This window comes from Schistocerca serialis, chromosome 8, assembly GCF_023864345.2.
Source record: "Schistocerca serialis cubense isolate TAMUIC-IGC-003099 chromosome 8, iqSchSeri2.2, whole genome shotgun sequence".
Taxonomy (NCBI): domain Eukaryota; kingdom Metazoa; phylum Arthropoda; class Insecta; order Orthoptera; family Acrididae; genus Schistocerca; species Schistocerca serialis.
Genome location: NC_064645.1, coordinates 275,742,557 through 275,757,911, shown reverse-complemented (window position 1 = coordinate 275,757,911; position 15,355 = coordinate 275,742,557). Strand labels below are relative to the sequence as shown.

Below are 15,355 nucleotides of genomic sequence, written 5' to 3'. Positions count from 1 at the left end.
CGAAAGTTATTAGAACTGGCCGAAATGGTTGTGTAAAAGGTGAAAGGAGCTGTTTGTGAACTAGAAACGGTGGATATTATAGCGGCGGTAGTGCTAGAAAGCGGCAAAAAAAAAAAAAAATATTTTTTTGGTTATGGTTTGGAAGTGGGTTACGTATTATTGAGTATATATATAGGCGGGATAAAATAGTATAGCAGATTACGGTAAAAAGGAGAAGGTGAATACAAAGTGAAACTACTGGCAAAAACAGAAAGAGGAAAATAAGACGACAGAAAAGATTTCGAAATGCAACAGTGACAATAACAAACGTAATTGTTGGATTCAAATTAATGATATCAATATAATGGAAGGAAACATTCCACGTGGGAAAAATTATATATAAAAACAAAGATGAGGTGACTTACCGAACAAAAGCGCTGGCAGGTCGATAGACACACAAACAAACACAAACATACACACAAAATTCAAGCTTTCGCAACAAACTGTTGCCTCATCAGGAAAGAGGGAAGGAGAGGGAAAGACGAAAGGATGTGGGACATATATATGTCTGCTTGTGTCTGTATATGTGTGGATGGATATGTGTGTGTGTGCGAGTGTATACCCGTCCTTTTTTCCCCCTAAGGTAAGTCTTTCCGCTCCCGGGATTGGAATGACTCCTTACCCTCTCCCTTAAAACCCACATCCTTTCGTCTTTCCCTCTCCTTCCCTCTTTCCTGATGAGGCAACAGTTTGTTGCGAAAGCTTGAATTTTGTGTGTATGTTTGTGTTTGTTTGTGTGTCTATCGACCTGCCAGCGCTTTTGTTCGGTAAGTCACCTCATCTTTGTTTTTATATATAATTTTTCCCACGTGGAATGTTTCCTTCCATTATATTAAAGTTTATGTGTAATATATACACCCTCTGTCACGCACCATACGGTCGCATGCAGAATATCTGTGTAGATGTAGATTAATCTGTATTTGAAGTGCAACTTCCATTATTAAATATAAGAAGAGAAGTTCACAGTAATAAAAGGTATTTATTCTGGGTTCCCCAATAGTTGTTTAGGGAGATTATGTCCCAATTTCCCATAGTGAAATCAGGCAGCATCTATATATATATCCCTTCTTCCTTATTTGATCTTACGTCTTCCAAAGCTCTTTTAAAAGCTGATTCTAATACTGGATCCCCTATCTCTGCTATATTGAGTCCTGTTTCTTCTTCTATCATGTCATCAGTCTTTCTCCTCATAGAAGCCTTCACCCATCTATTGTCTCCGCCACATTTAATAGTGGAATTACCAATCGTGCTTTTAATTTCATGAAGGTTGTTTTGACTTTTCTACTTGCTGAGTCAGTCCTTCCAACAGTCATTTCTTTTTCAGTTTCTTCACAGCTTTCATGCAGCCATTTTGCCTGAGCTTCCCTGCACATCCTACGAATTTCATTTCTACGTGAACTGCATTTCTGTAGGGGAGAGTGGGGCACATTGAACCATAAAAAATATTTCTCCGTGTTACTCATCCAATAATTTTATTAGAGAGTTGTGATTTACAGATGTTACAGTTTAATCATTCAAGTATCAAATGGCCTTGTATGATTACATTGTCATTAATTGTTATTTAGCTGCACGCCTTTGAAGAAAATTTGGTAAATGGTTCATTGTGCCCCACATGTGGGGTACAGTGAACCACTTTAAACACGTTCACTGAAAAAACCTATTTAGCGTACAAAGTAAGTGTAGACGTACTTTAAACATGATGTTTACATATATTCTACGTGTGAATCATATAATTAAATCTGTAGGCACACAATCATGTAACTTATTTTAGAATTAACAAACATCAATGGACTCGAAGCTGATTCCAAATTTGAAATATGATTTTTGTCACACCATCATTAGCAGGTCGTGGGAGCACTTAAAGTATGTTACTAGCTGGAACGAAAGTTTCATCCTTTACCTGAGGAAAATAAAACTTCCCTCCCAGTTTTTCCCTTTTTCTTAAAAATGATACCTGATAGTCTCCTGCATCATCCTTCAGTTTCAAAATCTTCCCCACATAGTAAACTGGTATTTCGGTCAAAACAAAATCATCTGTTTCTGGTAAATTTGTCCAAGTCTTCAAAGTTGTACTCAGATTCACCAGACACATCCACGTTTGCATCGCTCTCTTCATAATGCACTTCACTAATGTCGTCATCTGATTCCTGCTCATAAAGCTTCTGGTTGACCTTTTCATTGGCATGTTTCGTGGTTTGCAACAAATCTTTCTCTGGTGTATCAGTTGCAATTAAACTTCATCCTTCGTAAGAGGATGTTGCCAACGAACCATGGCTCATTGTGCCCCAGGAGAACTTGGTTCAATGTGCCCCAACAGTACATGTTTCAAACAAAGCTCATGTGAGGTTATTTATTAACATTGTTAATGTTTGAAGATATATATCATTAAAATACAGTATTGATATTGTTATAACGACTTACTTTCTCTAAAATTTGGTGACAAAGAATTGAACAAAATTCAGTCTATCTACGTCTCTAAAAATTACTTCACTACAGCAAAACTAACATATCGCCAATATAACACTAATGGCGGGAACTAGATCCTGCAGGAAACAAATGTCAGTCGGTAGAGCAGTACTGACAACATATGCACAGAGGAAAAAATAATTTATCACTTTATACTGAAATTATGCTACCTGATTCATTGTGCCCCATGGTTCATAGTGCCCCACTCTCCCCTATTCCTGAATTTCCTTGATTGTTTTTTTTTACTTCCTTCTTTCATCAATCATCTGAAGTATTTCCTCTGTTACCCATGTTTTCTTGACAGTTACCGTCTTTGTTTTTATTTTCAACTTCTGTGATTGCACTTTTTCAGAGATGCCCATTCCTCTTCAACTGATCTATGTACTGAGCTATTCCATACACAGTATCTATACCCTCAGAGGACTTCAAACATATCTCTTCATTTCTTCTTTGTGCAGTGATTCTTCCTGCCTGGTCTCGTAAACTTCAGCCTATTCTTCATCACTACTAGATAGTGATCTGAGTCTATATCTGCCCCTGAGTACACCATCAATCCAGTATCTAGTTTTGGAATCTGTGCCTGACCATGATGCAATCTAACTGAAATTTTCCCATAACTCCCAGCCCTTTCCAAGTATACCTCCTCCTCCTGTGGTTTTTGAACAGAGTATTCACTATTACTAGTTGAAATTTAATGCAGAATTAAATTAGTCTTTCTCCTGTCTCATTTTTAGTACCAAGCCCCTATTCTCCCATAACCATTTCTTCTGCTCCTTCCCCTACAACCGCATTCTAATTCCCCATGACTATTAGATTTTATCTCCCTTTAAATACTGAATTACCCATTCAATATCCTCATATGCTTTCTGGATGTCTTCATCTTTGGCTGAACTATTGTTGTCAATGTTGGTTTGTTGTTGATTCCGATGAGATCAACCCAGTCACTGAACTGTTCATAGTAACTGTCAGTCCTACTCTCCTATTCATAAAGAATCTTATGCCCATTATATCATTTTCTACTGTTGTTGATACTGCCTTATACTCATCTGACCAGAAATCCTTGTCTCTGTTTCACTTCACTGACCCCCCACTACATCTAGATAGAGCCTTAGCATATCCCTTTTCAGATTTTCTGGCTTCCCTACCATGGTCAAACTTCTGACATTCTACTTCCTCTCTCAAAGAACATTATCCTACTGGCCTAAACCTTCTCTAATCTGTTGTCTCTGCCTCACCTTGCCTTTTCTGTTCTCTTCTGTCCACAACACTCCAGATCATTCCCTGCCTTCTCTCTTCTGTCCATACCATCCCTTTTGCATCCAGAACATTCACTGCCTTCTCCCACCATTCAGCCCCCACCCCTACATGAGCATTCTCCCTCACCCTCTCCCTCCCCTCTCTCTCCTTTCTATCCCTCCCCTCCTCCTTTTAAACCCCTCTCTCTTCTCTCTTCCTTCCCTTTCCTCCCTCTTCATCTTCACCTTTCTGTCCTTTTTCTCACTCCCCCTTTTACTCTGCCTCAGTTATTCTCACTATCCACCTTCCCACATCTCTTTTTTCATTTCCTTTGTACTCTTTTCCTCTTGTTATGTGACCATGGAGTCATTTAATGAAAGTTTCTGTTGCATGTTTCTGCACTCCATGCATCAGTCTGCTGTAGATGAGTGGTTGTCTCACCCTTATTTTTGAGTAAGAACTTGCTTGCCTGTACCATACATTTGATTTTTTTTTTTAATTAAATGGATGAGTTACATTTTTCATGTGTGATGCACTGTGAGATTGACAGTAACCAAAATACAGGCAGCCTACTCAGAAATTTACATCTTTGGTACATCTGTGGAATTAAAATTACCTACTGGGAAACATACGTTATCATGTTGCTCCACACTGTGCACTGTAACATGCTTGGATCCTCCTGGGCATTATTTTCACAATTTGGTTGAGGTGTTCCTCAAAGCTGTCCCACCCTTTTAAGATAGCCGTACTGAGGTTGTTCATTGTGTGAGGAGGGTTGCTGCAACAATGCATTACAAGTCTGAACTGGTCCCAAGCGTGCTTACCCAAGTTCATGGCAGTACATACCACAGACCACTCCTTTCAGTTGATTAATAAAATGTGATGAGGTAGCTGGGATGTGCTTGTGTGTTATCATCTTGAAAGATGAACTCATTGTGGAAATGAGAAATGTTAACTGTATAGTCGGACAATTACTTGGAGGATCTTGTCCCAACACTGCACAGTCCTCAAATTACCCTTAATACCAATGAGGGTCCTCTGGCACCTTTGCATGAAACTGGCTCAAAACATGTCTGATGCAGCTCTGTGCTGAAATCATGTTATTTCATGAAAGACATGCATTGGTACCTCACTGATTCTCTACTCTTAAATGGTGATCATCAGGTGAAAGACAAATCGTGCAGAAAACTATGAAGAGAACCTGGCACCATCCATCCAGGTTCCATTCCAGGTGTTCCCTTGTCCAACTTCTTCACACACCACAGCACTGGTGTTTTTGTACTTTTTCTCATAATGGATGCCTAGAGGCCAAGCTAATCATGTGAAGATGGCTGCATACTCTTTGGATTGACATAACCCTCCCAGTTGCCTCTAAGAAGTCTTTACACAGTTGTGTTACTTTATACTTGCAGTATCTCTGAGCCATAATATGTTTGTAGCAGTCGTCAGTTGATGTTGGTGATGATGGGTGACCACTATGAGACAAGTCTCCTATGTTTTGCCTATTAAAATAATGGCTTAAAAGTTTGAATGACATTGTTCATTCATTCATTATCTTCCATAGATTCCATCCAAAAGTAGAATTTTTAGGCAATGGAACAAGTCAAGATATACCATAACAAAAGACCAGAAAATTTTATAATTTTAATTTGTGCACTGTATTAACCCATTAAGTGGATAGTTTGTGTGCGTGCGCCTCTTCTGCAGTGGGTAATATGCGCCAACGTGCCAGTGCGTGGTGGTGCTGCATACTGTTCTCATGCATAAAGGTTTTTCTTCATGTTTTTGCTGTTGAATTTAAATTGATATTGGGTGAAAATGAATAAAATATATTGCAGAAGTTAACAAAACTGTATTTTCATGATATTACAAGTCTTTTTAGTGTGAAACATTTTAAAACAAGGTGCTGCACACAAGGAAACTTCGCATTATGCACACTAGTATGAAGTATCTTTGCGAAGGCCTTTTCTTGTGCACACCACACACCTCCTTGTTGGTTTTTTCTTCGTTGTGGGTGGCAGAGGGTCTGGAAAATTCCTGGCTGTAAGGTGTGTTGCTTTTGGTGTTCAAGGTGGGCGTCCTACTGATGTCCCTTGTTGTGGTGAAGGTATGCTCAATGGTTCGCCAAGACTAATCATGAAGCTCATTGTACTTTGTTCATGACCATGCTTCTTGTACGGAATGTATGCATTGAAGCCTGCAATGTCCAACAAGTGGTGGAAAAGCTTCTGATAATATTTTTTCAGCCTGCTCCTGGCCATCTGATAGCTTACAACTGAGAATCGCTCCTATCCAGCCCCCCCCCCCCCCCCCCCCACCCCCGTCTCTCTCTCTCTCTCTCTCTCTCTCTCTCTCTCTCTCTCTCTCTCTCTCTCTCTCTCTCTGTGTGTGTGTGTGTGTGTGTGTGTGTGTGTGTGTGTGGCTGGTGCATTTGTGTGTGTCCCTTGCAGATAGAGGCTGTGGCCGAAAGCTATATGTGAGTGTCTTTTGTTGTGCCTGTCTGCAAGTTGACGTGTCTTCTTTATGGTAAGTAGCAGTCTGTCTTTTCCTACATTGTTGGTATTCCTAAGTGGAGTTTCCATTTTTTGATGTTTATCTATTATTGGTTGCTTAATATTTACTTTATTACATTGGTTTTTTGAGAGAAGTAGTTACTTACATCTGTAAATATACATGTGGTGAAACAGGCACTGAGGTCATGATCGTCATGTTGTAAAGTATCCTCTGTAACAAGATATTGTGTTGCACCAGTATACACCCTGTGCCCATCCCCATTTATCCTAAGTGATAGTTCTTTTCAGTAACTGTTCCTTTCTACACTCCCTTTTAGTTTTCTATATCTTTTATATTCTGGCCTGTCTAACCCCCCCCCCAATTCTTCTCAGTAACCAGTAACTGTTCCTAGCTAGGGGTATCTGTTGAGAGGCCAGACAAACGTGTGGACCCTGAAGAGGGGCAGCAGCCTTTTCAGTAGTTGCAGGGGCAACAGTCTGGATGATTGACTGATCTGGCCTTGCAACACTAACCAAAACGGCCTTGCTGTGCTGGTACTGCGAACGGCTGAAAGCAAAGGGAAACTACAGCCGTAATTTTTCCCGAGGGCCTGCAGCTTTACTGTATGGTTAAATGATGATGGCGTCCTCTTGGGTAAAATATTCCGGAGGTAAAATAGTCCCCCATTCAGATCTCCAGGCGGGGACTACTCAAGAGGACGTCGTTATCGGGAGAAAGAAAACTGGCATTCTACGGATCGGAGAGTGGAATGTCAGATCCCTTAATCAGAAAGGTAGGTTAGAAAATTTAAAAAGGGAAATGGAAAGATTGAAGTTAGATATAGTGGGAATTAGTGAAGTTCGGTGATAGAGGAACAAGACTTCTGGTCATGTGAATACACAGTTATAAATACAAAATCAAATATGGGTAATGCAGGAGTAGGTTTAATAATGAATAAAAAAATTGAAGTGCGGGTAAGCTACTACCAACAGCATTATTGTGGCCAAGATAGACACGAAGCCTACTACAGTAGTACAAGTTTATATGCCAACTAGCTCTGCAGATGATGAAGAGATTGATGAAATGTGTGATGAGATAAAAGAAATTATTCAGGTAGTGAAGGGAGACGAAAATTTAATAGTCATGAGTGACTGGAATTCGACAGTAGGAAAAGGTAGAGAAGGAAACATAGTGGGTGAATATGGACTGGGGGAGAGAAATGAAAGAGGAAGCCATCTGGTAGAATTTTGGACAGAGCATAACTTAATCATAGGTAACACTTAGTTTAAGAATCATAAAAGAAGGTTGTATACATGGAAGAATCCTGGAGATACTAGAAGTTATCAGATAGATTATATAAGGGTAAGACAGAGATTTAGGAACCAGGTTTTAAATTGTAAGACATTTCCAGGTGAAGATGTGGACTCTGACCACAATCTATTGGTTATGAACTGTAAATTAAAACTGAAGAAACTGCAAACAGGTGGGAAGTTAAGGAGATGGGACCTGGATAAACTGAAAGAACCAGAGATTGTACAGTGTTTCAGGGAGAGCATAAGGGAACAATTGACAGGAATGGGGGAAAGAAATACGGTAGAAGAAGAATGGGTAGCTCTGAGGGATGAAGTAGTGAAGGCAGCAGAGGATCTAGTAGGTAAAAAGACGAGGGCTAGTAGAAATCCTTGGGTAACAGAAGAAATATTGAATTTAATTGATGAAAGGAGAAAATATAAAAACACAGTAAATGAAGCAGGCAAAAGGGAATACAAACATCTCAAAAATAAGATCGACAGGAAGTGCAAAATGGCTAAGCAGGGATGGCTAGAGGACAAATGTAAGGATGTAGAGGCTTATCTCACTAGGGGTAAGATAGATACTGCCTACAGGAAAATTAAAGAGACCTTTGGAGAAAAGAGAGCCACTTGTATGAATATCAAGAGCTCAGATGGAAACCCAGTTCTAAACAAAGAAGGGAAAGCAGAAAGGTTGAAGGAGTATATAGAGGGTCTATCCAAGGGCAATGTACTTGAGGACAATATTATTGAAATGGAAGAGGATGTAGTTCAAGATGAAATGGGAGATATGACACTGCGTGAAGAGTTTGACAGAGCACTGGAAGACCTGAGTCGAAACAAGGCTCCGAGAGTAGACAACATTCCATTGGAACTACTGATGGCCTTGGGAGAGCCAGTCCTGACAAAACTCTACCATCTGGTGAGCAAGATGTATGACACAGGCGAAATACCCTCAGACTTCAAGAAGAATATAATAATTCCAATCCCAAAGAAAGCAGGTGTTGACAGATGTGAAAATTACTGAACTATCAGTTTAATAAGTCACAGCTGCAAAATACTAACGCGAACACTTTTCAGACGAATGGAAAAACTGGTAGAAGCCGACCTCGGTGAAGATCAGTTTGGATTCCGCAGAAATGTTGGAACACGTGAGGCAATACTGACCCTACGACTTATCTCAGAAAATAGATTAAGGAAAGGCAAACCTATATTTCTAGCATTTGTAGACTTAGAGAAAGCTTTTGACAATGTTGACTGGAATACTCTCTTTCAAATTCTAAAGGTGGAAGGGGTCAAATACACGGAGCGAAAGGCTATTTACAATTTGTACAGAAACCAGATGGCAGTTATAAGAGTCGAGGGGCATGAAAGGGAAGCAGCTGTTGGGAAGGGAGTGAGACAGGATTGTAGCCTGTCCCCGATGTTATTCAATCTGTATTTTGAGCAAGCAGTAAAGGAAACAAAAGAAAAATTCGGAGTAGGTATTAAAGTCCATGGAGAAGAAATAATAACATTGAGGTTCACCAATGACATTGTAATTCTGTCAGAGACAACAAAGGACTTGGAAGAGCAGTTGAACGGAATGGACAATGTATTGAGAGGAGGATATAAGATGAACATCAACAAAAGCAAAACGAGGATAATGGAATGTAGTCGAATTAAGTCGGGAGATGCTGAGGGAATTAGATTAGGAAATGACACACTTAAAGTAGTAAAGGAGTTTTGCTATTTGGGGAGCAAAGTAACTGATGATGGTCGAAGTAGAGAGGATATAAAATGTAGACTGGCAATGGGAAGGAAAGCGTTTCTGAAGTAGACAAATTTGTTAACATCGAGTATAGATTTAAGTGTCAGGAAGTCGTTTCTGAAAGTATTTGTATGGAGTGTAGCTATGTATGGAAGTGAAACGTGGACGATAAATAGTTTGGACAAGAAGAGAATAGAAGCTTTCGAAATGTGGTGCTACAGAAGAATGCTGAAGTTTAGATGGGTAGATCACGTAACTAATGAGGAGGTAGTGAATAGAATTGGGGAGAAGAGGTGCTTGTGGCGCAACTTGACAAGAAGAAGGGACCGGTTGGTAGGACATGTTCTGGGGCATCAAGGGATCACAAAGTTAGCATTGGAGGGCAGCGTGGAGGGTAAAAATCGTAGAGGGAGACCAAGAGATGAATACCCTAAGCAGATTCAGAAGGATGAAGGTTGCAGTAAGTACTGGGAGATGAAGAAGCTTGCACAGGATAGAGTAACATGGAGAGCTTCATCAAACCAGCCTCAGGACTGAAGACAACAACAACAACTATTCCTTTCTTCACTCCCTTTTAGTTTTCTGTATCTTTTATTTTCTGACCTCTCTATTTCCTCCCGCACTCCCACCTCTTCCACATACAATGCCGCTAGCGCTCCACTCTTAGTAACTCGTGCATGATATTTTGTCAGTAATCTCTGTCTTCCATATTATCATCCTTTCCACCTTTAAGCTCTTAGGTTTTCCAATCTCATCCTGTACAGTCCCCAACAATTAGTCTTCTCTTCTCATCCTGTCCGACAAGTCTCCCCTGACCCAGGGTTCTGGACAACTTTTCCAAACTCTCCCCATTTCCTCAACCTCACCACTCCATTTCCTTCACCCATATTCCTTCCCCTTAAACCCTTCTGCCAGAAGAAGGAGCCAGTGGCTCCAAGAGCTTGCAAATTTCAACACTTTTTTACATGTATGTTCCCCTGCCAATGCTTGGTGAGTAGTTTTCTTATCTATCCAGTTAAATTATTAATTTTGTTATAAGTATAGTGTCCTATTTACAATGCATTCATACCTGTCATGCAGCTTTCAAATGAACACTTCTGCTTTCCACCTGGAGAACATAACTTTTGAAACCTCAGATTTAGATTTGCAGATAATTTGTAGGAGGAATGATTGATATGTGTTTTTAATTTTCTTTTGTATTGGATGAGAGCTAGTGTAGTAACGGTGCACCAGAATGCCTGACTCCACTCTGTACCATAGACAAAGACACAAAGCCGACATGAAAATTATTTTAATACCTTGTATTTTGATTGCATAAACCACAGTTCAGCTCAAAATGAATCTTATAATCAGCAATAGAAAGCAACACAGAGTAGATTAATTGGGAGATGAGTGTAAGAATTCCAGTACCTTCAAAAAGTCCTCTGTAAGATTTACTGTAGCGTACACCAATTTCCCATGCTTACATATCTTCTTCTCATGAAGTGTGCATTCTAAGCTTAAAATGTCTGTTGGAGCCATGTAGACAGTTTGAACACTGTGTACAAGCTGCATTGTCCTGTTCATGACTGCAGAGACAGAGCGCTCTACTAAACGACTGAGCGTGAACGTTTACTTCTACCTTAATTTGTAACATTTCTAATCTTTATTTCCCGAATCTTTGCTTACACTTTTTTGTCCAGTAAATAATATTGCCACATAGAAGAAGGTGAATGATAAACACTAACTTCGTTTAATGAAAGTTTATCCAGCACTTGCACATACAAGAGCATGGAGCAAACTGCCTCTGGCCAGAACACAAACAGTATGTATACAGCTACAGAACATTCCAGTACAATGATTCTTGACATTTGTGGATATTTCTAGAATGTACTCGAACCGAATATAGAAATTAAGATTGTTCAGCCACAGATAGTTTTGAACTCACGACCCTACAGGCAACAGTTTAGTATCATAACCACTACACCATGGTGCTACTCAGTTTGCTCTGTGACAATATAGTCAACACTACTGAAGTTGAGCTCAGCTAAAGCACACACAATTGTTTCATGCTGATCAGCTTGTTGATAAGAAGTTTTGTTATTATAACTGCACAATATGTCAGTGATCTGCAAAGATTTAAAGGTGTCAAATTCAAACTTGTGAGTGGCAGTTTTGTTGAATATGGGCTATTGCCTTCTTAGACTTTTTTACATTCAGCACTCAACATGGAGTGACTGCACCTAACATCGTCATACTGCTGACTGGACTGACTGTGGCATTATTTATAGTGCAAATTTAAAGACACGCATAGGACAGTTTTTACATAACATTAAAATACTAGGTCGAACATATTCAATACCATCATAAGAGACAGGAGTGAAACCTACATCTACATCTGCATACATGCTCCACAGGCCACAATGACGTGCATGGCAAAGGGTACCAATGTTTCAAAATTTTTTCAATAGTTTTTCACAAAAAGAATGCCATCTTCTCTCTAGAGATCCCTATTTGAGTTCATGAAGCATCTCCAAATACTCCCACATTGACCATACCTGCTCGTAATAAATCTAGCAGCATGTCTTAGAATTGCTTCAGTCTTCCTTTAATCTGACCTTGTGGGGATCCCAAACACACATCAGTACTCAAGAGTTGGTTGCACTGTTTTTCTATGCATAGTTTCCTTTATATATGAGTTACATTTTCATAGAATTCTCCCAGTCGACAGTTAATTGATAGCATGTATAGTTTTTAAAATGCACATTGTTTTGCTCTTCAGCACCTATAGGGGTGTATCATTATTCAACCATGCATAAAAAATACTTACAAACTTAATTTTATCATGACTTCTACCATATTTTGGAAAAAACTTATTGATGAAGCATGAGCTGGTTTTAGAATAAATAGATTAACAGTAGATACTGAAATTCTTGTCGGGTCTGGAGTTGTATCACGCAATCATCTTGACGCAGTATTTTCGCAGCCTGTCTGGTCACCATTTTCAGGTGAGACTGCTATATGCTAATCTCACTGGAATTGATTTATACTGAAAAAGGCAGCCCTTTTATACATCATGGAAGATGAACATAAATTATCACTGCTGCCCCCTAGTGCAAGAGGAGGTACAGCATCACAAGTGGTTCAAGCTACCAGAAATGATAATTCATTATTGAGTACCACTGTCGATAAATTCTACTGGGTGAGGTACAAACCATTGTTTTTAAATGAGAGATAAAACATGCTTCTAAGTCTTACTGAAAGTTTAACCATTATCTCTATTTATAATGTTGTCTGCATGTCTAATTTCAATGGATTCTTGTAACACGTAGTCTCCGTAATGTGACGCAAGGGCAACAGTTTGTGTCATATCATACAATTTGTGTCCCTTAGTAAAATCAGTACTCTGTTACAAATTTCTTGGCAATGGTGCTCAATACATCTGTCATTATGTGCATAGTCTGGTGAATATATATCTTCCCACAATTGCAAGGGGTCTGGTAAATGCCAGGCTTCTTCAATCATAAGTTATCCTTGACCAAACCAAGGAGCACTCTAATCGTGGTTGACAGACAACATGCACTTACACCTTTTTAAAATCCATCTTGCGTTTGAGGATATGCCCACAGTGTATGATAGGAAAGTCACTGCTCAAAACATGCATCTTCTACTAGTTCCAACAAAGGTTCAAACTCAAGGCACACCTGATCTGTTTGTCTGTGTACCCATTCTACTTGAACTTTAGCTTAGGGTGTTCCAGCTTTGTATGTCTGAGATGTTGTAAGCCCTCTTTTCCAATGTCTACAGGACTCCTTGTGCATTGGTACAGTGGGTGACAACTCCCCCATAGTCAGCAATTTATTTATGCAAAATTTTAAAGCCAGGACACTGAGGACAGCATTTTTAAAACCTAGCTGTTATTCAAAATATATTGATGATATATTCATGGTGTGGCCACATAGAATAAATACTCTGAACCATTTCCTGGGTTATTTGAATTGTATTAAATTCAGCATCGAGCTCACAGTGGAGGGCTGTGACTCTGGGACACAGTGTTTATGAAACTTACAAGTATTTATGTTACATGTCACAGTTCATAGTAATTGATGGAAAGCAATAAAAGTAGAACAGAAGTGCTATCTTGCATTCCTCATGGAAGTGTTATAGGCCATCAGCTGTTCCTCAGCTAAATCAAAATTTAGGAGACAACCTGAGCAGCCCTCTTAAATTGTTGTCAGATGTTGCTACCATTTACCATCTCATAAAATCATCAGAAGATCAAAATTTCAAAATCACTTAGACATAGTATCCACATGGTGCAAAAAGGGCAGTTGAATCTGAATAAGAAAAAGTCTGTGGTCATCCACATAAGTACTAAAAGAAATCTGTTAAATTTCAGTACATGATAAATCACAGAAATCTAAAGGCTATCAGTTCAATTAAATACCTAATAATAACAACTACAAACAACTTAAATTGGAACAGTCATGTAGATAATGTGGTAGTGAAAGTCTTTTATTGGTAGAACACTTAGAAGACACAACAGAGAGACTGCTAAAGAGACTGCATACACTTTACTTGTTCATCCACTGCTAGACTATTGCTGTGTGATACAGGATCATTACCAGATAAGACTGATGGAAGACATCAAGTTGGGGTGGCATTCATTAAAATAAAGGCATTTTTTATTGTGGTGCCATCTTTTTAAGCAATTTCAATCATCAACTTTCTTCTATAAATGTGAAAATATTTTGTTGACACTCACCTAATAGGGAGAAATTATCATTGTCATAAAAATAAAGGAAATTAGAGGTTGCATGGAAAGATTTAAGTGTTCATTTTTCCTGCACACTGTTTGAAAATGGTATGGTAGAGAAATTGAGTGAAACTTCTGCCAAGGACTTACCTGTGAATTTCAGAGTAGTCATGTAGACATAGATTTAATATCCTCACACTTCCTATATTTAGACTACCTACAAGGATTAAAACTGACACCCAAAAGAGTGCTCATGGATGGTGCCAGTAAGTGCTCAGGAATGATTTTATTACTTATTCTGGCACAAGTTATTTGAATGCAGTAATTACCAAATGCTACTACTGTACTATACTAATGTTTGACTACAAAAGTTGACAAATTTCTCTTATTTTTGTGAGGGTACAATGCTTTTAATTAAATCAGTTCCTAATTTAAACCATTTACAATTACTGAAATTATTTTCCTGTATACATCCATTTAATGTTTAAGCATGCCCCTGGCATTGATTTCTTACTCTTTTGATGTCACTGTTAGTGGAAGTGTGATACATCCACAGATCAAATCTTCAAGATTATCTTTTGATAACATAATTCTTAAAAACCAAAATAAAATTTTTGGTTACAAAGAAATAACAAGAAGCCCCGTTTATTACTAAGGGAATGACTTACACAGATGTGATCCTCAATACAACCCATAAATACTGCAAAATTATATTCATTTGAAAAAGAGGAGCATGTATGTTCATTAGTAGATTCGTAACATGGAACTCTGCTTCCTCTGTGATGTTCCTCCATTATTTGTGGAACATTGTAAGGTTTGACCAGCATCAGTTTTCTGCATTGGCAAAGCAGGAAACCCAAGCCAAGAGTGAGTCTATCCCCTTTACAAAGTTGACACAAAGGGACTTTGCACACGTTAATACACACCTACCAACATGAAATATTCAGAATTTTGTTGATCTGGGGCTACGAAGATGCAAAAAAAGTGTGTGGCTAGTATATAGATGTATTTAACAATCCTTCAGAGCCATGAAGGGACTGCAATACAGTAATGAATTTTGTTTTCAAGACATATGTGGTGGACGTGCTGACCAGAAACGTAACTGCAGTAAGTCTCCAGATGCAGGTGCACAAGGCGGTTATGCAACAAATTTTGGTGCTGGACTTGCTGGAGGTGGCAGTCGAGGCGTCGAAGGACATGTTATAGCCAGTGTCTTCAAAGCACTTGTAACACGTCTTGTAAACTCACACAAGGACCTCAAAACACAGGAAAATTTAGTGAGTATAGGAAGAAATGTGTATCATCTCATTCAGTGTACATTTAAATTTTAAAACCCTTTATAGT

At 38.9% G+C, this 15,355-nt stretch overlaps 1 protein-coding gene across 1 annotated transcript in view; it reads left to right on the top strand.

Annotated features, from left to right (window-relative positions):
• The window catches only part of LOC126416075 (protein unc-80 homolog), a 1,008,688-nt gene that overhangs the window by 469,318 nt on the left and 524,015 nt on the right, over positions 1 to 15,355 (top strand). The window contains exon 21 of the mRNA XM_050083557.1: positions 15,080 to 15,288. Within this exon, the coding sequence (XP_049939514.1) occupies positions 15,080 to 15,288 (209 nt within the window). The remainder of the gene's footprint in view (positions 1 to 15,079; positions 15,289 to 15,355) is intronic.